This window comes from Manis pentadactyla, chromosome 17 (genome assembly GCF_030020395.1).
Source record: "Manis pentadactyla isolate mManPen7 chromosome 17, mManPen7.hap1, whole genome shotgun sequence".
Classification (NCBI taxonomy): Eukaryota; Metazoa; Chordata; class Mammalia; order Pholidota; family Manidae; genus Manis; species Manis pentadactyla.
Window position 1 is genome coordinate 55127347 of NC_080035.1, and position 23790 is coordinate 55151136.

General features: G+C 44.7%; 1 protein-coding gene across 3 annotated transcripts in view; it reads right to left on the reverse strand.

The window, feature by feature from the left end:
• Positions 1–23790, reverse strand: part of STK24 (serine/threonine kinase 24) — a 113609-nt gene that overhangs the window by 40891 nt on the left and 48928 nt on the right. For all 3 annotated transcript variants that reach the window (XR_008994595.1, XM_036893889.2, XM_036893888.2), the window contains exon 2: positions 19641–19871. Coding sequence is in view for 2 of the 3 variants with exons in the window: in XM_036893889.2 (XP_036749784.1) it covers positions 19641–19871 (231 nt within the window). In the remaining variant the exon portion in view is untranslated. The remainder of the gene's footprint in view (positions 1–19640; positions 19872–23790) is intronic.

The following is a 23790-nucleotide window of genomic DNA, read 5'->3' on the forward strand; positions in this document are numbered from 1 at the left end:
ATCACAACGGGGTGTGGCCGGAGAAGGCCAGGTGCTGGAGCCACATAATTTGACTTTTCCTAGAGCCATCTCTCTATCCCTCAATTTTACCAACCCCCAATTTTACCAGCAAGAACTATCAAAGAGAGCGAGCTACACAGAGGCTGAACCACCAGCAGCACCTGGGTAAGTACCAGCCCTGCCTGGAGGGTAGTGGGTACCGCCAGGGCCACGAAATGAATGAGTGGGCATCAGGGTGGACGATGTGGGGGAAGGCTTTGCCGGCTCCCCTCCTGTGCTGCCTCCCCCAATACCCTTCACTGGGTGGGCACGGGGTGGGGGTCCCCGGCCTGCACTCTCCCCACCAGCTGAGCCACTGGAGGCGAGGTGATGAGACAAAGCAGGACCTGAGGCAACCCTGACAGCTGATGAAGAGGAATATTCTGGTAACTGTGTCTCCATATTTTGTCTTCTAGGGACCATCAGTGATTCCATCAGGGCCTTCAACATGGTTCCCTTGAAACAGTTCCAAATAAAGGCCTAATGTTCTTGGCATGTTCATCCGTATAAAGCACTGAACTCATTTCTAATCTTCCGTGTGTGGCCCAAGGGGGCTCCTGAACCTCGGGAATTTAAATTGGGTTGTTAAAAGCACAACCAGGCCATGCCCCTGCTCCCAGTTCAGGGACGGCATCTGCATTTTTCTAAGTCCCCTGTGTATACCTGCTTAAAGTGACGACCTCTGGATTAAATGAGCACCTTGGCATCACTCCCTTATAATAAGAACTTTTGATTCACTGAGACCTAACTCCTCAGAGAGAAGAACTCACTGCTCTGGGCCTGATGATGGTGAAGTTCCCATGGACATGCTAGAGGCATCATCTGGCAGACACACCGGTAGGCAGATCTGAGGCCTGGGAGGGTCCAGGCCCAGTGCCCAAGCAAAGAACAAGCAGGGCAAGCAAGCCAACTGCCAACAGGAACCCAGGTAAAGAAGGGCGAGTGGAGACACTAAGTTCTGATCAGAGCAAGGCTGGCATATGCTCCCCAGACCCAGGAGCAGGGGCTCATCTCAGCCCCGCCCATGGCTGCACTCCACGCTCCAACACAGTGACTGACCTGACAGCTTCTCAGTGTGTAAGTTGTTCATTAAATGAACCAAATGTGAACCACACCCACCCGAGGCAGAGGAAAATGTTAGAGATCTCTTTAGAAAGAATTCAAGAAAAATCAAGACAAAAAGACTTTAGGGTAACGTGTTCATCAGAACTCCCTCAACCCCCAACAATTTCTGTTAAGATTTTAACCTACTATAGCTTTTAGCTCTTGTAATTTTTGTGTGTCTGCTAACATCACTCTGTGTTTCCAAAGGAACAGAACATGCACAAATACTTTATAGCTTATCTTCTCTCAAAGCCCACCGCTTACTCAGGGAACTACTGAAAAATAAAACTGTTTAAAATATTCACATTCTACTTCAGTAAGTGCCTTTTATTTAATGCTTCACAGTCCTTTGTCAATTCATCCAGTTTTAAAAACACAAACATTTTAAGGGATGTTTTACAAAAGACAGCAAAATACAAAATAACAAGAGACCCACAGAAAGCCATTATTTAGAGCTAAACTGGCATCCCTAGCCTTGCTTCTTGACCACACCTGATGTTTCCTAAGGCTCATCTCCCCAAGCATGCTGACTGCAGAAGCTACTTCAGGAGGGATCTGCCAGTGACTCAGTAAAGAATTGAAATTTACCATTAAAAAGAGAGAAAAAGAGGCAGAGGATCCCACAATGTAATACATTTAGGAAATGCTGCATATTAAACCTGCTTAGAGAATCTGAAAAGCTCTGAGAATACTATAACAGAAACCTGCTAAACCCAAAATGTCGGGCCTATTTCATCAGGGAGCACCTACTGTACCTCCAAGAATGGCACTCCTCCAGAAACGCTACCTTCACTCAAACCTACCCACAGAGCCATCCATCGGCTCGCTGGCAGCTTGCCAGTGAGGCCCTTTCTGCAACAACTCCTCTCCCGCCATGCCCCGGGCCCCTCCCACCCATCCCAATTATGTGCCTGGAACAATAATTAGATTCGGCATACAAAGGCTGGGTAGAACTGACTTAATGAAATATAGTATAAATGGTATTAGTGACATACTTCATTGTTCAAGAGAACAATGGGATGCTCACATTTTAAAATTACACACCTAATGCCACGCATTGTAAAGTCACACACTTCAAGTTCCTCAAGTGCCAACACCTTTTCTTAAAACATGAGTAAAGCATGCTTATCCTTGTCAGACTAGCCAATACATTGTCTTTCTAGAACCAGTCTGGTCATTCAAGTTCCTGCTTAAACTTTGAAATAAAAAGACAAGAAAAAAAAGGGGGAAACCACAACAGAGGGTTCCAGCAATATTTATATCCCATTATTCACACCTCTTATGTGTGGTTTGAAACTCGAGTCTCTAATTAAGCGAAGTAAGGGAAAACAGCTCAGTTTTGAGGAACCGAGGGAGGGACTGCCTGCACAGACTCACACGGAGTCCCTGGAGTGGTCGCCAGGAGCAGAACACACTTTTCCCTGGCAAGGGCCACACCGAGCCTGTGCCCCCCACATGCCCTGGAGGCCCCAAGGCTGGGCATGATGATCCCTCTCTTCTCAACCAGCAAGGGACGGGCACTGGGAACAGCCAGGAGAGGCAGACAGAGAACTGGGACAGCACAGGCCAAAATCTGCCTCTGTCAAACTTGCATTTTTCAAGTGAAAATTTTTGTTTTTAACTTAGGAGCAGAAAACCACATTATCTGAATAATAAACTATGAACACTGGGAGCATGTGTAGGACTGGTACGATCAAATACAGTTCAAACGAACGTTATCTGACACTGAACAACACAGCTCTGCAATTCCTGTGGTGCGGCAGGTGTGGGAAGAAGGCATGTATGGTACTCCTCACACACCGTTCCAGTGGCTTTCCTTTCTCCCTCCATCAGTCAGTTTGGTGTCTTTACTAAAAATCTCCACCCTGACTCTCCTCACCTCCTCACCCTCTGTCCCAGGCCTCTCCTGGAGCCTCCAATGCCAATCAAGGCTTTTTTCTTGGAGTTGCTGCCTCAATTTCCAATCTTAAATCAGTGCTGGAGCACCTCCAAGAATGGAACCTGGAGGCCATGCACTGTCTCACTGTGGCCTCGCTGACCTCCCCATCCTGGACGCGTGCCCCCTCCTGTGTCCTTCAAGCACAACTCCGTGCCCGACTGTCACAGCACTTATTCGGGGGACAACTGTCAGGTTGTCTGTCCCTTTCCTTCACTACATTAAGTCCTGGCCATGGCAGAGCAGCAAGACTTGAAAAGGACAGGAATCAGTGCGCCGTGAACTGATGGCGGCAGGAGGAAATGGGACCTGACCCGAGGCCTTGGAGCCCTGGAAACTGGGTCTCGGGATCAAGGGAGAGCATGACCCTCAGAAGCAAACACAGAAATGATTTCAACACAGTCGTAACAGACAGTTACTGGAGGGAGAGAGAAGCACTAGTAATTTCTTCATGTACATGAAATACCATTAGTTTTTAAAAAGCAAATTCCTGTGAGGCTTACTTGTGGGTAACGACACTCGAGACTGCAGGTAATTAAGGGTTCACACACCTCATACTGAACATGCTGGAAATATTTTCCATGCATTTTTTCAATATGGTACCCGGGAGCTCCAGTCCTAAACTCACTGCCAAACAGAAGATCCCACGTTACCAAGAAAGCACTTTTTTAAAAACAAGTGGAAGACGGACACAACTCTGCACACTTGTGGTGCATCCAGCAGACAGTTAAGGGGCGCAATAGTTATCTGCTCAAGGAAGAAAGCACAAAGTAGGAGACTAAGAATGGTAAAGTCGGAGACTAAGAACATGCCACTCTGGTTGACAGCTACTCCTATGGACCAGTTCTAATTTCCTGAATGTGAAATGGAGGCAGAAACTTGACGAAAACCAGAAAAAGTATATCAAACTTGGCACACTATTAAAAGAGGAAGTAAAGCTAGAATTAAATCCACTTAATAACCTTGGGTTCATAACCTCCTGCTATCACAGGAAGTTCACTGATGGTATTGCTGTGTCTCCCTAAGGCTGCCGCCACCCTGCTCACACAATCCAGGGAAGAAGGAGCAAGGGGCTGCAGATGGCTTACGGCACCTCTTAGAAAGTAAACACAATAATGGGAGACCTGAAACACAAAAGAACACATAAGCAGCAGGAGACAACCTTCCTAATACATTCTACCCTAGCCCAGAGCCTTACAAGAGCACAGCGCCAAGTGTGCCCTGAGCAGAAAGGAGATCCTGCCCACAGCTATAAAGATGATCTTAATGGGTTAGAATTAAAAAAAGCAAAAGGTTGACACCAAAGATTTGTCTTATTTAAAAGATGTGTCCAAGTTGTCACAGAGGAAATGTTCACAGCAAGATTACTGAAACTGCAGTGAAGCTCGCCGACCACAGCCGCCAGGCAGCCAGCACCACAGCCTCTGCCTGGCCCGTATTATCCCAGCCACGCAAAATCACTGACTTCTCCAGCCTGCAACGGCCAGCAAGTCCTGCCACATGCAAACACGTTCTCCTCCTTACTGTCAAAAAGGGAAATGTGAGGTCTCTTCAGAAAGTTATAAAGATCAATTTCAACGGCCATACTTAAACGTCCCAAGTTTTATATTCAAACAGTGAAAATGAACCTTCACGCACAGATTTTCCCAAGTTAAAATTTCTCTTCTTTTTAACCCTGCAACCTAAGCTCTTGATTGAAGACAAAAACAATTAAGACAACAAAAATATGCTAGAAAACACATGCATCTATTCTGATATCTCTACTCTATTAAAAACAAAGCAGCACAGCACAAGGAAGAAAAGTCTCTGCCAACAACAATCAATCTTGTCCAGGGTTACAACCCATTTTTTACGGAAATGTAGACTTCTGGTCCACTGTACCTTCCCTGGGTCAAGATCTGGAGCAGCACCTTCTAGAAAGTTCAGGGCTTAGTCTCTGAAATTTGCACGTGCCTGCATGAGACTCAGGCTCAGGTCTCACCACAGCAGTTAACAGCAATCCATGGATCATTTCTCCTCTAGTACAAAGAAGGGAAACAGACTCTGCAACTTGTGCCCAGATGGCAACAGCGGCTCTCACAGTGGCTAGAATTAAGCCAGTATGTGGTGAAAGACAGACACAAAGCCATAAAGGGTTGACCACAAGTGCAGAAACACCATCTCAAGGGAATTCCTGCCCTCAACCAGGAGAGCTGCCACAGCTGCCTTTCACTCCACTCATTTCTAAGCCCCATGGAAGAAGGGCTGTTTGTTACATGAGGTGGCTGAACCCTAACTTTGGCAGGAAGCAAGAGAAAAAGCCTCAGGTCCTCTGACCACGGGTGACATGGTGTGGACAGAGGTGGAACTCGGGACTGCTGAGGAAGGCATGTGCCTGTCTGGGCAGCGCCAACAGAGCAGCTTACCTCCGTGGAAGTCTGTCGATGTCAGGGTCAAGTGCCCACTGTCCATCGGGCTGCCATCCCTTTGAGGAGAGGGAGACACTGATGGGAACCAAAGGATCTTCTAAAGGCAAGTTCTTACTGCAAGCTGGCCCAAAGGTCCCTGCAATCAAAGAAATCATTGTGGTTTTCCATTTGGCATATTTATGCCCCCTTCCTTCTAGGGACAAGTCTATCTGCCTCTGAACAAACCTCAACTTTCAAAAAGGAAAGCATCCAGAAATATAGACTGACCTAGGTGTAAAGGAGACGAGAGGCAAGAAGTCTCAGCGCAGAAAGCAGATGTAATGGCATTTCCTTCTCAAAGAAGAGACACAAATCAATTGCTGCTTTTAAAGAACCACCACTTTCTACCAAACATGTCAACACAAGCCAACTCCAATTCATCACACCTGTGCAAAATATGAACAATGACTCCAAAATCCATGTGCCACTGTATACCAGCCTTGGCCAGAAGAGAAAAGGCTTGTGTGTAAACAAAGTAGGTAATTAGGTTTCTCTAAGTAATGGACTATAATCAATCTTGCCATTGACCTATCTCTACTGATTCCATTTATAATGACAGGGAAAGGTCACTACATCCAATTGAAGCATATAATCAGAAAGCTAATCTCATATTAAGTCAACCAAAAATCATCAAAAGTCAGTAAACTAAGTAATTCAGTGTTAACAATGCTTGGTCTACTTAACAGGTTATATAAATTGTTTTTAGCCATTCAATCTGCCCTGAGCCAACAGCCACCAATGCCAAAACATCAACACTTCCTAACTAACCCGTACAGCTAGCAAGGCTAGTTGTATATGTTCTATTGTCTGTCATCTCAGTGTCCTTTCTTTTACAAAATCCTCTTTCCATCAGGCAAAGAAATGCCTGGAGAAATCAAGATACTGTTTATGGTTATGTGTGCAAGCATACAGAGAAAAAACATTGTCATTGTACCCACAGTTTTATGAGGGAGAAGGCTTCTGTGTTTTAAAAGTTTGATTCAAATATGTATTTTAGACATGCAGTCATAAAGGGGGGAGAAAGTCACCTACAAATTAATTTGCTCCCTACAGATAATCATCCCAACAGGGATGAAAGGCCTCTCAAAAATACCACTAACCTTTGGGTCTGATAGATTTTCAAATAGCAAACATCTAAACCACCTCATTCCCTCCTGAAATGCCCAGAAACAAACTCCACATCCATCAATCCTTCAGAGCCCAACAGGTCTCAACTGTCGGACAAAAAAGCCACGTTACCCCAAGGATGCCCGAGGACGTCAGGACGAGGAGGAGACACAGGGGTCCTCAGGAAGCACTCAGCTTTGCAGAAAGCGGTCTGTTGACACAGCACTTCCCCCTTATCCGTGGTTTCACTCTCTGCGGTTTCAGTTACTCACAGTCTGGGGTGTATCATCAGAAGGTCTTCAGTAGCCCAACATTATGTCACACTGCCTATGTCATATACCTCACTTGATCTCATCACACAGGCATTTTATCATCTCATTACAGGAAGAATAGAGTACAATAACACATTTTGAGAAAGAGAGACCACATTCACATAACTTCTACTCCAGTGTATTGTAATTGCTACATTTTATTACTGTTGTTTTTAATCTCTTACTGTGCTTAATTTATAAATCAAACTTTGTCATAGGTATGCAGTGTAGGGAAAAAAAGCATATATATAAGGCTCAGTGCTATCTGCTGGTTTCAGGCATTCACCGGGAGTCTTGGAATGCATCCCAGGGAGTAAGGGGGACTACTCTAAGTAATGGGAATGGCTCTAAGGAGAAGGAACATAATTAATCTCTGCCAGATCATTTTATGAGCCACCACAGAACAATGATGAGTGAGGAACAAGGAAGGAGGTGCTGACAAAGCTGCAGGGCCACGAAACCAAAATGGGATTCTTGGCAGAGACGGAGGAAGCAAAGGGGCAGGAGGGACACGGGCTGCCTGCGGGGATCCGGGGACAGCTCTGGTGGCTGAAGGAGCTCCCAACTATTACAAGGGAATCCCACTGCCCAGCCACATAGGAGAGACTTTTAGGCATTGACTAGACTTCTGAATCTATGCCAAAATGAGCCATGGCTACTGGAACAAAATCAAACTCATTCCCCAACACATACGATGACCTACGGAGGTGAACATCATCTGTGCCCTGAAGACTGAATAAAACCATTAATACACATGTGAAACTAAATAAAGGAAATTTCATTTAAAATGGAGTGGGGCCAGAGAAGACAAGCAGTGACTCTCAGCATCTTACTATGCTGACGGACAGTGACTGTAATGGGGTACGTCGGGGGGACCTGATAATATGGGTGAATGCAGTAACCACAATGTTGCTCATGTGAAATCTTCATGAGACTGTACATCAATGATACCTTAAAAAAAAAAAAAAAAAGGAGTCAGGAGGCCACATGGTGAGCTCTCACATTGTACCACTTGCAGCCCTTTGCAGACCCAACCGGAAAAGGCCTACTTTACTACCCCAGCAGGAGGAAGGAAAATACACTCTCCGCCCAGCAACAGCCCAGCCAATGACGAAGTGTCACAACTCAGCCCATGAAAAGCCACTACACTTCCAACAGCCACCCCACTCCCTCCTTTCCTGTGAGCATTCCTCTCTCTCTCTCTCTCCTGACTTGCAGATGGCTTTTGCTATGGCTTGCTTGTCCTGAAGTACAACTCCTCTGCTGTTCCCAAATAAGCACATTTTGCTGCTAAAATAACTGGCTGTTTCACTTTTAAGGCCAACATATGATAGACAAGACTTTCTCCTGTTGAACTATCCAAAAAATAAGGCGACCTAGTTCAAGGCCAGGGTGAAATGGTGGCCTTGGGCCAGGGGCATGCAGGTCCACCTTCTGGCAAATTTGCTCAAGCTTCCAGTGAGGTTCCAACAGCCCACGAAGGCAGTGCTCACATGTAAGCGTTCCCCAGGCGGGCGGTGGCAGAGAGCAGACACTCCAAGAACAGCAGGTCTGAGGACGGACCCACCCAGACTCCTTGCCAGAGGCCCTTCTGGTTGATCCACGCAGCGAACAACTCCTCCTCACTCCACTGACAGAGGCTCTGGGGACTCCCACACTTCTCCGAGCCCCCGAGGAAAATCCTGTTTGGTGCACCAAGGAGGCAGCTGACGGAGGTATCTGTCCAAGACCAAGGATTAATGCCAACAGCTGACAGGCCCAGCTCGAGATGAATGAAACAAGGGCAGTGGCCCGAGGAGGCTTCCGAGAAAGGTTTCCTGCACCTGAAGAAGAAAGCCCTTCCAGAGAACAACAGCCCTCCACCTACCCCCCAGGCAAACCCACGACCCTGAGGACTGCACCGGGAAAGGAAAGAAGGAAACTGGATTCTGGTGACACTGCTGACCACCAGCTTGCGATCCTACAGCTGCCCTTCTGGAAGTTCAGCTGTGGAAGGAAATGCGCGACTTACTGTTGACACCCCTGAACGGGTGTCTCGTCGAACACTGAGAGCCCTTGGTGGCAATTACCTTTGCTTGGTCTCTACTGACCCTACAGGTCAGGGGTCTCCACCCTTGACCTCCCATCAGAATCACCTGCGGAGCTTTTAATACTCCCATGGTCTAGGCCATAGCAGCGAACAAAGAAATCAGAATCCAAGGTGGGGCTAGGCCCCAGGAGAGTTTAAGCTCCCCAGGTGATGCCCTGCCAGCAAGTGATCAATCACCCACCCGAGGGGAGAACAGGGGTGCTAACCGTGCAAAGGTAAGCTGCTCTTCCAGAAATGAACAGTTCAGCACACACGAAACGGGCTAACCTACTGACCAGCCATCTGAACAGCCCCCTGCACAAGGGGGGATAAGCTACTAGAGAGACAGGGAACACCATCAGGAAAATGGGGGACAAACAGCTGACAGGACTGATCAGGGACAAGGGAGCCACTGGTGGACCAGGAAGGATGCCCCAAATCCCAGCCCAGCTCCCCCCCATCTGATGTCAGGGAAAAGGAAATCCTCAAGCTCTCCATGCTGCTTTGCTAATCTAGAGAATAAAAGTTGTACGGCCAGGGCCTCCAAGGTGCTTTCCTACTTAATAATATGATCCTAATTTCTCTGTGTAGAGAAAGACTGGCGAGCTAAGCAGAATCAGAAACTGAAAGGAACTGGAAAGATAAACGTGTCCAATCTTTTTATTTTGCAGATGAGGACACGGGGCCAAGATTAGATGACCACACTGCTGCTTTAACTGGAGTCAGAACCAGACCTTCAGAGACAAATCTCCAGATCTCTAGAGCTTGGGGTCAGAAAGGCTAGAAAAGAACAGAAAAGAGATGGGCGAACCTTGCCCCCTTTCTAACAAGGTCTCCTCACTCACTCCCCTGTATTTCCCAAAACCAAAGCTGCACACCTTTCCCCAACCCTCAAACCTAGAATTCCAAATCAAGCTGGAGCTGCCGTATCCCGCAAACCTACCTGGCCAAAAATGCAGGAAGAAACGTACCAAAGTGGAATTTAAAGCCAACATATGAAGTGTTTAAAGCCAAAGTATTACAGTAAATTCAAAACCATAAAGAGCCGCGTGGCTCACACCTTGGCAGTCCAAACCACCCAGAACCCTTCCTTCCTCTCCAGAGCCTCTGCCACTTGGAATACTCCCCAGTTTGTCTTGGACAGTCCCCAGCAAAGGGAGAAACCACTCCAAGTTGCATACATAAAAACAGTGACCACAAAGAGCCACAAGTAAGCCCCTGGCCTATTCCAGACACAGAAACTGCCTACCAACTGGAGACACCTCCTGGAACTCAACACACAAGCCAGTGCACAGTGTTTTCAGTTTAGTCTCTTTGAGCCAGGTTATGGTCCTCCATAGCTGGAACCCAGAGAAGGTTTAGCAGCCGAGATGCAGAAGGACTGCCAGCACAGATGCCTGAGTTAATAACTCAGTAATCATCAACTGAACAGGTGGCTAAAATTCTCTGCCATGACCAGCTAGGAAGTACTAAGGAGGGACTGGGTGATGTGGCTTCTGCAACAGCCTATTTTCCAAGGCAAGCTCAGGTTCTATTTCTCTGTTCAATCTGTGAGCACTGTACAAAACTGCAAACTGAAGTAACAAACTGCCTCAGAAGAGGACAGCAAAGTTCTTTGCTAATGAAACCAACTCTCTGGTCCTCTTAGCAACATCAAGTCAAGCAGACTTTCCATTTCATGAGCCAATTTCCTCTGAAGTCGGAAAAGGCACCCCTTAGATCCAGGCAACTGCCATCTATTTACATGAAGATTGAAAGAGAAAAATCACATTATACAACTATCTTCAAAACTACAGAAAAAAATTATGTGTTACAGTTTGCTTTAAAAAATTCCTGTAACTAGGAATAGAAACAGACTGTTGATTTTTTAAAAAGGTAATAAAGGCTACACACCAAAACTCTATAGCAAACACCACACCTATTGAATAAAAACTTAAGATGTATTTTAAGATAAAAAACAAGACAGATATATCCTGCCTGTAACTACAGTCAACTCAGTACTAGAGGTCATGGCTAGAACACAAGCCGTAAGACGGTCTTCAGGATGGAAGGGAAGACAGAAAACTATCACTGTGAGCATAAGCCTAGAAAAAAAGAGGTCAGCAAGATTACCAGAAATAATGTGAAAAAAATCACAATTCCTGTAACTAAGTAATAACCAATCTAAAAAACATGTCATTGAAAACAGCAATAAAAACTGTGTCTAGCAACTGACCTATGAATCCACACATCTTTACAGAGGAAAATATCTTAACTTGAATAAAGCTCACAAATGACAACTCAAACAAAAAGACAGGCATTCATGTTCAAGGATGGGATGGCTTAATATATTAATTCTCTTCAAAATCATTTTAAATTTCAGTAGGATTTTAAACAGGAAGTATACAAACTCATTCTAAGCCTTATATGGAAAAATAAAGGTCTTCAGAGACCTCAAGCACCTTTTAAAAATAGCAAAAGTTTTTGTATGCAGAGGTGAAGAAGACTACCCTTTCTTAAGATATTTAAAGTATTAATGCTTAAAGTCAAGGTAATAATACTTCACACACACACCATGACTACTACTAAATACTAACCCAGGAACAGAACACAAAATCCAGAAACAGGCCTAAATATAAATGAGAACTTGATGTGGAACAGCATCACACATGAGTAGGGAAAGGATTATTTATAAAGTAGTAATAGAAAATGCATCCTAATACATGGAGAAAAATAAAAGTCCTACTTCAAACTATAAGTCAGATTATAGATTTGCATGTATATAAGGAAAACTATAAAGCTAAGTACTGGCACATGCTAAAACACAGATGAACCTCAAAAACATGATGTTAAGTGAAAGAAGCCAGTCTTAAGAGAGAGACCACATATTGTAGATTCCATTTATACGAAATGTCCAGAATAGGGAAATCTATAGACAGAAAGTCCATCAGTGGTTGCCTAGAGATAGAGTCGGAGGAAAATGGCAAATGACATAATGGGTGTGGGGTTTCTTTACGGGGTGATGAAACTGCTCTGAAGTTCACTATGGCGGCGGCTGTGCGACAGTACACCGCTCAAGAGTGCCTTTTAATGGGTGACTCACATGGCATGTGAATTCAAGCTCCTTAAAGCTGTTTTTAAAAAGGGAAAAGTAGAGAAAGAAAAAAAAATCTCCCACTGTTAGTGGGAGTGTAAACTGGTTAAAGCTTTTCTGAACAAGGTAGTATTAACTAAAATAAGTGTCCTTCCCCAGAGTACAGAATCCAGAGTGCAAATGGGAACAGTAAGAGTCACATGAAGAGATACTCCAACTCGTGAACCACTAGAGAATGCAAATGAAAACCACAAGGAGCACCATTACACCCCTACTAACACAGTCAACCTGATAAACACTGGCACTGCCGAGGAAGTATGACCAAGAAGGCAAAATGATGAGAATGCAAAATGGTAATAGCCACTATGGAAAATTAACACACACTTACCATAGGGCCCAGCAATACCACTTCTAGGTATTTATCCTAGAGAAGTGAAAGCTTATATTCCTACAAAAACTGTGCATGGATGTTCACAGCAACACGATTCCCAGCTGCCAAAATCTCAAAACAATCCAACTGCCCTTCAATAGGTCAATATGGGATGCACCACACACACAAAAAAAAACAATTTGATACACACACAAATGTGGATGAATCCCAAATGCAATATGTTATCTGAAAGAAGTAGTAAAAGGTGGTTCCATTTACATGAAACTTTGACAGTTACATGGAAATACAGTGACAGAAAAGAGATGAATGGCTGCCAGGGGCTGAGGAGGTGGATGGGGGTCAGAACTCTTTAGGATGTTGGGATGGTTCTGTCTCCCTGCCTGGTGGTGGTTTTAAGTCTATATATGTTAAATATATGTGTTAAAATGCTTAGAGCTGTTAAGAATTGCACACCCCGAAAAGTTAATTTTACTGTGTGCCAATTAAAAAAAAAAACTATGTGGTAGGGAAAAATAAACACATTCCATACACATGGCAGCATTTTATCTACTGAGGGCACACATCCTATGACATGGCAAAACCTGTGGTACCAAAGGAAGTGTGTGAGGGTGAAGGATGAAATAAAATGATCAAAACAAGGGTCTTACACACACGAGTGATGCTGGTTCCCCAGACTCAAAAAGATGAAGTTCAACTCTCCTCATGTGAGCTCCGTAAAGTGGAAAAGGGAGAAAGAAATACCGTAAGAAAATGACCACCATTTGATGTAACAGAATAAAATAGGCCATTTAACCTGCAAGGTAGTTCACCCAAAGTCAGAGAGGACACAATGGAAGATCTCTGTTTTAGCACTAAATGACATTCCCTTTTAAAATACAATGACAAAAAAAAAAACCTTAACATACACACACAAAAAAGAAAAGAAAGCAAAGTATCGGCATCTCGCTTGCTTCCTCATTAACATTACCGTAACGGCCAAGGTCAAAAATAAAGACAGGTAAGTATTTCTGAGCTTGGTCATCAGCAGTTTGTTAGAGAACAATCAAATGTTAGGAGAGTGAGGGCCCCCAGGTACACAGGACAACTCCAGTTATTACACAGTGTCTCGGGGAACATTAACCGTGCAGCAAGTAAGCCCACAAATGTTCAAAGAATCATATTTCCTGTTAAGCACCCTTTGGTGAGGCAATGTGCCCTCTCATTCTGGTGAACTGCACCCATAGGAAATCAGACCAGCATTGCTTCTGACCACTTTATTAAAGAAAGCCGAGCTTATAATGACCACTAGGCAAGAAAGGGTCACAGTCAGTACTGGGGTAAATAGTACTTGCTGTGAACAAGCTTCTTCAGCCCAATAATGTTCCAAGGACTCCTACAGCCTTTGTCCCATCTTATATCAGAAACACAGTAACCCAGAGAAGCATCTTTCAGATCCCACCATCCCCAAATGCTTCCTGAGATCTCGCAGATTCAGAGCCTAGCCTACGAGGTTGGACAGTGTAAAATCAACATCCCGAGTCTGGACGCATCCTGCTCAAAAATGCTCACACTTGGTCTGGCCACAAAAATCACACGAGCGTAACTTGGTCTCTGAAACGCTACCCAAAATAGCCCTTGGGATATTCCAAAAGCCCTACCACCAGCCCTAGAAATACCATTCTCTCTACCCACAGTCTGGGACAAAAGAGCACTGTTGGTTCCAAGGGGCAGCATTTCCTCAGTGGTGGCGCCGTGGACACTCGGGCTGGGAGGCTGGGGGGCCTGCCCTCCAGGGCACTGCAGGGTGCGCGGCAGCATCCTGGGTCCCCACCTGCTAGATGCCAGCAGCAGCCCTGGCCAGTACAACGGCTAAAAACGTGTCCACACATGGCCACGTGTACCTTCAGTGCCAAGGCAGTTGGCAGGAGGTACAGAGGAGTGTGAGGTGGCTCAGCCCCAGTTACATGCTCTTCCCCGTTACAACCACAGAAATGCCTCAGGCTACATGGGGACTTCTGTCCAGGAGAGTCCCTGACTTTCTTCTCGGGCACTTTAAATCTGGCTCATTGACTCCGGTTCAATTAAGCCACAAATCATCTCTCAACATGTACTGTACCAGCAGGATCTTATTTTCACCATCTCAGTGAAAATATCCTGGGACGCTTTGTCTTCAAGAGTAGGAAAGACATGAATGAGCAAAGAACCTGCATGTTTTTATAAGAATCCCCTGCGGCAGAGGAGAGTTTATACATACCAGGCATGAACTCAAATGCTTCCCCAAACTAATAACCTATCTTTACTTCCAAAACCGGGCGTCCCTGCCAGAGGGGGACTTGCCAAGGTGTGGTTGGGAGAACAAAGTGTGGGTGAAGATAAAATTCAGGTGTGTCCTAATGGACATGTTTATTATGATTGGCTGCACACACCTCTCCTCTGAGAGAGAAGAAGTCCATGACATTATAATACAGTGTGGGCAAGGGAGAGGCCACAGTTTGGGTTTGGTTTTTTTCCACAGATAAAGCAGAATAGGATGATTACACTCTACTGTCCAAACCTGGATATTTCTCAAAGTCCAGGACAACTATTCATAGTCGTCCCGGGACAAGCAAAGATCGTGGGGGAATGGTGACCTACCCAGCAGCCTTGTTCACAAAGATGCCAGCCCTTTATATACCTTTTCAAATTTCTTTTCCTAAGGGTAAAATGATTGGTTTTTCTATTTCATCAGGGACTACTATTTTCCCTTTGAGGAAGGGGGGGGGGAAAAAAGACAAAGCAGAAGTCAAAAGAATATAACTTTTAAAACTTACCCCAAAATGTATCTGCAAAGTACACAGTGTAATCAACCCTGTAGCAGAATAATCTGTACTTAGATTGAGCACTGAAGTTTCCTAAAACTCATCTACGGACTTGGGCATGTGTTTCTAGTGAATCCAATGGGTAAAACTACCCTAAAATTTTTTAGGAACTGAAGAAAACTACTCTCAAGTTGGGGATCTGAATCCACTGCTGGTAACTACTCGTTCCATGGATATGCTTCCTTAATATTGATTCTACAACACAACTAACACAAGTAAAGGTTTGATAAACAGGCTTTTTTTCAGGTTTTTGCCTTGCACCTGATTTGCTCTGGTTAAACCAGCTTGATGTCTGAGAGTATTAAATAATTCGTTATAAAAGATGATAAGCCTGATTTTTAGTATGCTACATAATCTGTTTTTAAGACTCATGAATTTTGATTCATTGGCACAGATGACTTAAAAATTGTTAAACTATCATTTGCTAAAAAATCTCCTACATGCCAGGTACTTTACCTATATAATCTCAGTCTTCATTAGTAACACTCATAAATTTATCCGCATTTTATCTCTGAGGAAATCAGCAGCCTGAAGAACACCCAGATAGTTAAGTACCTAGAGCACCAAGATCCGAGACTAAAAATTCTGGCTTTAACTCTGAATGAATCTTGAAGTAGAGATTCTAAAAGTATTGCCATCACCACAAAAAAAAAGGTGAGAGGTTAGTGCTGCTGGGCAGCACCTAGCATGCCGTGTATAAAGAACGGCTTTGCACCCTGTGTGACACCATGCTGCCCCATCACGGTCTCGTGTCTTCAGTGCCCAACTGAAAATCCAAACGATTCCCTCTCTTCTGCTCACCACCCACAGAAAACCAGCCAGCAACCAGCCCCCTACGCACACACGTAAAGGTTTCTTTATGAACCTGTGGGCAGCATTTTTGTGGCAGAAAACTCCTGTGGTATAATGGGTGGGACACTGGGGCTTCTGGTACATATTCTAGCTGGTTTAAGTTCCCCAAAATTAAATGCTTAAAGCACAACGAATGAAGTTTCTCCTATGGCATTGTAGTAATCTTCAAGACCTTTCGAGGCCTCAGATTCATCAATATAAATGTTAGTGCTCACTGTCTGATTATTCCATCTACTCCCTCAATTGTTATACTTTTGTTTTTAACCTTTGGGGAAAAAGCATGCTACACAGCAATTCTGTGATTTGGTAACAGCCACACAGTTCACATCAACTCCACTCTCCTGACCTTCAGCAACATTCAATATATTTAGAACACTCACCTATTGTTTTTAATCTCTTTTTCTAAACTAGATGATTGAAACCAACACACAATCATGAGACCTTTCAATGCTATCACAGTAATGGAGAAACCACTTTCTTTTAATTTCCTCTGCACCCAATTTGCCATGTAAAAGTCTGAACACAAGGTAAAATCCTAAGGCCCCTCTCTCCCATCACGACTTAAGGAACTAAGCAATATTATTTCCGAGGCAATGGGGAGTTTCTAAAAGGGTAACAAAAATCACATAAAACACAATTATTTTCTACTTTGTGTCAAAGACCCGTTCTTCTTATGTGTCAATTTAATTTGTTATCTTACTTGACAGTTCAGACTATACTAATTTAAACTTCATAAGCCCACCCTCCTCAGGGAGGGTCTTCCCCTGAGCAAAGAAATTTCATGAAAACTCTATACAAGATCAGTCAGGCAGAATCATGGGACTAGATTTTTGTCCTGCCCAACTTATAATAGTTAATTAATATTGTTTAAAAAGAGCAGTTCATTATATTTTAAATCAAGTTAGAATCATCTTTCACATGGTTTAAGAAATTAAGGGCAATTTTCAGAAGGGTGATATTTTCTAGAAGACAATCTGCCTTGTCAACTAAATAAGGCACTATAGACAAAATCATCAAAACTTTCCATCTGTTCTATCCTATCATGGAGAAATCATTCCATGAGTTATTCCACTCCCTTTCATAGAGTAAGTGGCTTTGGAAAGGCACGGTGAGCACCAAGCCCATTTCCTCTTCCATGAAGCACTCAGCTAGATGCCACTTCCCAGCCCCTCCTGAGTGAGGTGTGATCCTGTGACTTGAGTTCTGGCCTGGGGAACGTGGGCAGAAATAGTGTGCTCTATGTCTAGGCCTGGGCACATGACAACTTCTCACAGGGACCCCCATTTTTTGCCTCCACGTTGGCTTTAGGGCAGAGAAATACAGCCATGTAATGGAAAACAGAAGGAATAGCAACAAGAGAGAAGGAAGCTCTGCAATCACTGTTAGGAGGAAAACCTCCCACAAAGCACAGTTATCAGTGAGCAAGAACTATGCAACTTCTATTATATTTGAGCCATTATATATTTAGGGGGTTTACACTATCAGCTGACATTATGTTAACTAAATAAATTCACTGGCCCACTCTAGATCAAGGGTAGGTTGACCTGGAATGTACGTTCTAGAATTAGTGAGTCGGGCAAGAACAGGACATACCAGTGGAATCTCTAAATACGTACAGTCAAGGTAACACCATGTTTGGGCACAATGAAGCAACAGACTCCAGAAGGCAGTAAAACTTCTGCTGAGGAGCTGAGGTTGAAGAAGATAACTTTTGAACCACTGATCCTTAATTTCCATAATTAAATAGTAGCTGGTATGAATCACCAAACATTTGTAAGGATCTCTTCCATGCTTCCTTTGCCACAGGTACCATGATTCCTATTAAAACACTAGCTCAGCATACCACATGAAACCCAACTCTAAATTTACTATAAAACTATGGTGGAAATCATTTCACAAAGGATGTTAAGTGGTAAATAGGTAAGAGTCCAAGTTCAGTTTCTTCAGCTTTCCCGTCTCGAAATTACATGTGCTCTCCTCTTGGATCACGAAAATGATGACATGTACAGCACACCCCTTCCTGCCCTACCAAGACCCAAGCTGGATGCGCCTCCACAGCAACGGTCATTGTTATTGTTGGCACACTCCTCCTCCTTGCTTTGGCCTTGGTGGGTATGTCCCTCATTACAATGTAACTTTCAGAGATGAGGTATGAATAAATTCAATCAGTTAAGGAAGGAAATTAACACTCAGTATCTTCTACATGCCAGGTACTTTCACATACGTAATTCCATCTAACTTCGTGACCATAATTCTCTATTTTACAAATAAAGTAGGTAATTTAAAAAAAACACCCGGTCAAGGCCACACACCAGGAGGAGCAAGAGTCAAGTCCAGGACATTTGGCTCCAAACTGACTCTTTCCATTTAAATGCTGCAGTTCACCTATGACATACTGCCATCCTTTAGACTATGAATAGAAAAAAAAAGGATTACCACTTAATTTTGATTTCCTTTAAATATTCATTTTAGTGAATCAATGGTTCTAGAAAATGTCCCTACTTCCTCTTACACCTTATTATCACATTTCCACAAACTCAAAACCTGCACTATCCCTTTTGACAACGCAGGAGGTTTAAGTTGCAACATGGAGAATTTAGAGGACAAACCAAGGACACGAGGAGGCCAAGTTTTACATTATCTGGGCTTATTGCTGCCTCCCTCCCTCAGGAAATAGTTGTTTTTATCTGTGAAGTGTTGGTTTCCACAAAAATTAGTTTATAATTTTTTCACCAAATCTTAAGATTACCAAGACTCTAATTTGAAAAATTCTACATTTCTAAGTTCAGTAAAACAGGAATATGTCAAAAAACTTGAAACACAAGGAATATTCTTAAACTTTTCTTAGTCGTATGATGTGATAACAATATCTAAAATGGTCCCATGCAGGACTGGAAAATCATTTTTAATACTGTTCTTTCTCACTTAAAGAACTGCGTAAAGATCAAGGACAAGTTGTAGTGTCGTATGTCAACTACTCTTTTATTTAAGTGATTATTTACTTACCTGGAATTCTTTAAAGTAAATTGGAGATAAACTAGCTCACTAAGCAACATTATCAGTTCTCAACAGTTTTTAAAAACATTAAATTAAACCACATTTGATAATGGAAAATATCAGAAGACTAATATTCTTAGGTTAGCATGAGTTATCTTAAACCATGCTAAAATTAGGTGATTCACAGTTACTGCTGATAACAACATAATAAGAAATGCATGTTTGATTACAAAGTCCCACACAGAAATACTCTCTCTTGTTTGAAAGGGAATTTCAACAAACACCTTTACCAGAAATATATTTCTATAGGTGACATTTCAGATGATAAAACTTTCAAAGCGAGGTTCTTTCGATCGCAAAGGTCAGAACAGTTCTTCCTCTGAAAACCTGCTGTGCCATTAAAGTCCTGCACGTACACTGCTCACATCTCAGCCAAGTGCTGTGTCATGGAAAACTGCTGTTTATTTTTAAGCCTTACCTTCAGATAGGATCCATAATATTTGGTTACATAGGGACTGTCACACTGACTCAGCACTGTGATTTCTTGTTGAATGTCCTCTATCTCATCTTCAGCTTCTTCCAGATCAATGATTTTTATGGCAACTACTTTCTGAGTCCGATTGTCAATGCCTTTGAACACCTCACCGAAAGAGCCCTTTCCAATTTTCTCCAGTTTTGTAAAAAGCTCTTCTGGGTCTGCTTTTAGGTTCTGTAGGAGAGAAGGAAAGAAGGGAAACTTCAATAACTCACAGAACTGGGACTGCTTTTTTCTTTTACTCACCCAGACCAATTTTTCAAGGACTGATTGGTCTTCTTCACTTAAGGATCAGGCTGGTTGTGACCACGGTTCTTCAGTTAGGACACACGTCTAGGTGTCACCTACATGCATGCATGCCACTATGAAACACAGAAGTGTGCGGACAAGAACAATTACCCAGAGTATAGAAACTGGGAAAGGCTCCGATATTTGCATAATTAAAGTAAATAGAAATCAAACTTAACTTAAACATGTTCTGATACATGGATTTATTGAAAAAAAAATCACTGTCTTAAACAGAAATTCCACTTTTCTTCCTATCCTCCCCTGCATATTTTCTAAATTCAAGTTGATATATATTAAAGCAGGTTAACTAGCTATGTCACATAACAGGAAAACAACTTTATACCCTAACTTAATTGTTTTGTAACAGGCCATGTTTTAAAGTCCAACAAATACAGTCCTACACAGCTTTACTTAGAGCTACTACCTTGGCCTAAATATTGGAACCAGATCTCAGGAAACAATAAGCAACCTGTTTTCCTCTGTCATGGAAACGCTGTACCTTGAAATAGCTTCTAAAAGCCCTTAACCACGAACATGACTAGTTGAAAATACACAGTGAACATTTTGGGGACTCCAATATCTGCCCTAACATCAACCTGGCCAGAGAGAGAGGTCTGTCAACATGTCAACAACTGAGATTTCAAATGGGCAGCAAAACCTGTCATCCCCAGGGGGCGTGTCACAAACTGAGGGTCAGAACTGACATTTAGCAGGAGGCCTACGGATGCTACACATCCCACCATGAGCAACCGCCCAGCCCGAAGCCGGGGGCACCAGTATGCAACCCCTAGAGAGACAGGACGCCGGGAGCTGCCTCCCTGACAGACACACCTTCTCTGAAAAACACTGCACACGTGCGCAAGAGGAAGCCTTGCAAAGGCTGACTTTGCAAGCCCACCAGTTCTTCAAAGAAGCTGAGGTATTACAGAAAAAGGAGTAAGGGGAGGAAAAAGGGCTGAAAAGGAGGAAGAACACAATCACAGGCCCAAGAAGAGGAGGCATCACATTGGGGGAACCTGAAGGGTCACAGGCACAGAAGTCCAGCAGCCCCGAATGAAATGAGCTTGTGGGCTGACCAGACGCTAACCACAACCTTGCTTTCCAAGGTGAAACACATGGAGTATCCTAGCAGTGCTTTTCAAGAACTGCTGACACCCAGCCAGCCTGTCTCCAACGTGGAGGCCCACACAGAGGGTTAGCCACTGGGAAACCAGGCACCCCAATAACCACATGCTGACGTGAGGGGCATCACTGAGGGACGTGAACACAGGCCCCGCTTTGAGACTGCACACTGAACAGAGTAAAAGCTCACAAAAATCCGCCAACCCCATCAGTAAAAATGAGCAAAGTGAGTGAGGAAAGCATGCTGGGATTACCGGAACCCGGACACAGAGACCGTGTCTGTTTCCAGCAGCAAGAAACTCTCCTGTTCTCACGCCCTTTCCTTACCTCCTTCCCCGCAGCGGGAGGGCGGGAGGACCACCTCTTCTTCAAGGCCAACCCCAAAGGCTGGGCCTTTGAATCCATCCTCTCCTGCAGGATGTGGCTGCAGCAGTAACCCTCTGCCACTCAGCCCTCTGCTGCCTCTCTGCCCTTGGCAAAGCTGAGGGCTCTCCAATTTAGAAAAACAAAAACACCTTACTTCACTGGTCACCCTCCTCCCTTTGAAGTTCCCTGAATGTCGTCATGTCGTCCAGACCTGCTGGGCACCCTGCCCTCGCGGTCACTGCCACGGTCTGGCTCCCGCTCAGCCACCACCCCTGCCGCACGGAGGGCCTCATCCTCCTCCAAGAAGCCCTCCGCGCAAGCTGTCCAGTCCTCGACATCTACAGCCCGCTCTCCACTCATCTTCCAAGCCCAGTTCCAGAAGAGCCTCCACCTACACTAGACCTCACTACATTCATTCCCCTGACAGTGCCATCCCCGCCCTCCTGTTTCTCTACTTGTCATATGATTTCATGGCTTGGGACCGTGTTCCCCCAGCCTGGCTGGTCAGAATTACCTGGCACACTCGAGAGATCCCAAAACACACTCAGTCACACACGGCGCTCCATAATCCACATTTTTCAGAGATCTTGATTCTAATGAATAGTCACCTTTGAGGAAATGCTGTTTTAAATTATAGTGTAGAGTGTAATTTCAAATTGCTAGCTCCAGCCCTGCCTTTTGAGTTTTAATTCCTAGAATCAATTACTTACTAGGTATCTCTTTCTACCTGAACATCTCAAGCTCAATGTATAGGAACTGGATTTGTTGTTTGAATCCCTGCTGAAATCGGCAGTTCTCCCACAGAGCACTGCCTCCTTTGCTAGACTATCAGTGCGGGGAATTTGGCGTCTGTGCCATATTCACTTCCACACCCGTGTCTCTGGGCACAGTGATAGATGGTCAGTAAATGTCTCCTGAGTAGTAAGAAAACCCCAGCCATACGCTGATGCAAACAGGATCCAGGGCCGACACTGTGAAGAATATCCTAATTCAGAGAGCAGAGTGCCTGGGGGAGGAATGGGGGACGATAGCACCTCTGGCTACGGAGGGCAAGGAGATGGCTAGAGCCGTTTAAACCCTCAGGAGCAGTGATTCTCAAGTCTTAAGAGCATGAGAATCACCTAGCAGGCTTGTTAGACTACTACCGATGGCCTGGCCCCACCCTTGGGATCTGATGCAGTACATCTGGCACGGGGCCCATGAGCGCCCAGGTGATGCAGATGCCGCCGGGCAGGGTCCACACTGAAAGCCACTGTTCAGAGACCTTGGGGGACACGCAAGGCAGCCTTGACAAGCTGACACGGTTCTAAAAGGGGGGTGGGTTTTAGCACGCTAACCTGACCCCCCTTCGTTAACTGCCCCATTCCCATACTAAGAAATCAGTGGCAGTTCCTTTTTGAGACTTAATAAAAAATAAAGCCAACAAGAATTTAGCCGAACTCTTATAGTGTTTGAGATGGCAGTGCAAGAGATTGTTACAAAAGTAACTGCCACTTAATCACACCTGTGTCCATACCCCTTTGCAATGTGACTGTGGCATTCCTCAGCAAGAAAGAGTCTATGTCCCATTCCCTGAATCTGGGCTGGCCTTAGGATTTCCCGTGATGGTGTGTTTTCCCAAGGTTAAGCCTTAAGAGGCCCTGTGGCTTTGGCCTCTGCTCCCCTTGAATGCCTCCATCAACAAGTAAAGCGGCCTGGGCTGCCTGCTGGAGTGGCCACGTGAAAAACCAAGGCACTAGCCACACACCCGGGCCAACTGCAGACACCCAGTGTCCTCCTGTCCCTGCTGAGCACAGGCAGCACCTCTCCAGCTGACCACAGGCACAAGAGTGAGCCCAAGTGAGACTGCAGAAAACCCCCAATCAACCCAAGCACACAGGAGAAATACTGAATCATTACTGCTTTAGGCCACTAAGCTCCGGGGTGATCTGTTACCAAAAAACAGGCAGCAGAATTCAAGGGAGAGCACAGATCACTGACCACTGCCGGAAAAGTGTCCAATCCTGGGGAGGAGGGCAAGTGCAGAGATGTTCCACACTCTGGAGAGGAGTGTTTCCTTTTTAATAAACTGCCTGCCCTTCCTTTGCCTAGTCTAAGGCAGCTGTTTTCCCAAAGCTCTGCCAACTGTCCCCAAGTCCTCTTCCCACAGCCTGCACCTGTAAAGCAAGCACAGGGGCTCCATCCCCGCCGGCCCCAGTGCGCTGTGGCATTCCACACTACCACTGTGAGAGCAGCTGCGACGGGCTAAAAGCTGGCCCCGGCGAGAAGGGGAATACCTGCTAGTACAGGGACAGCAGGGCCTCCGCAAGATGGGCTT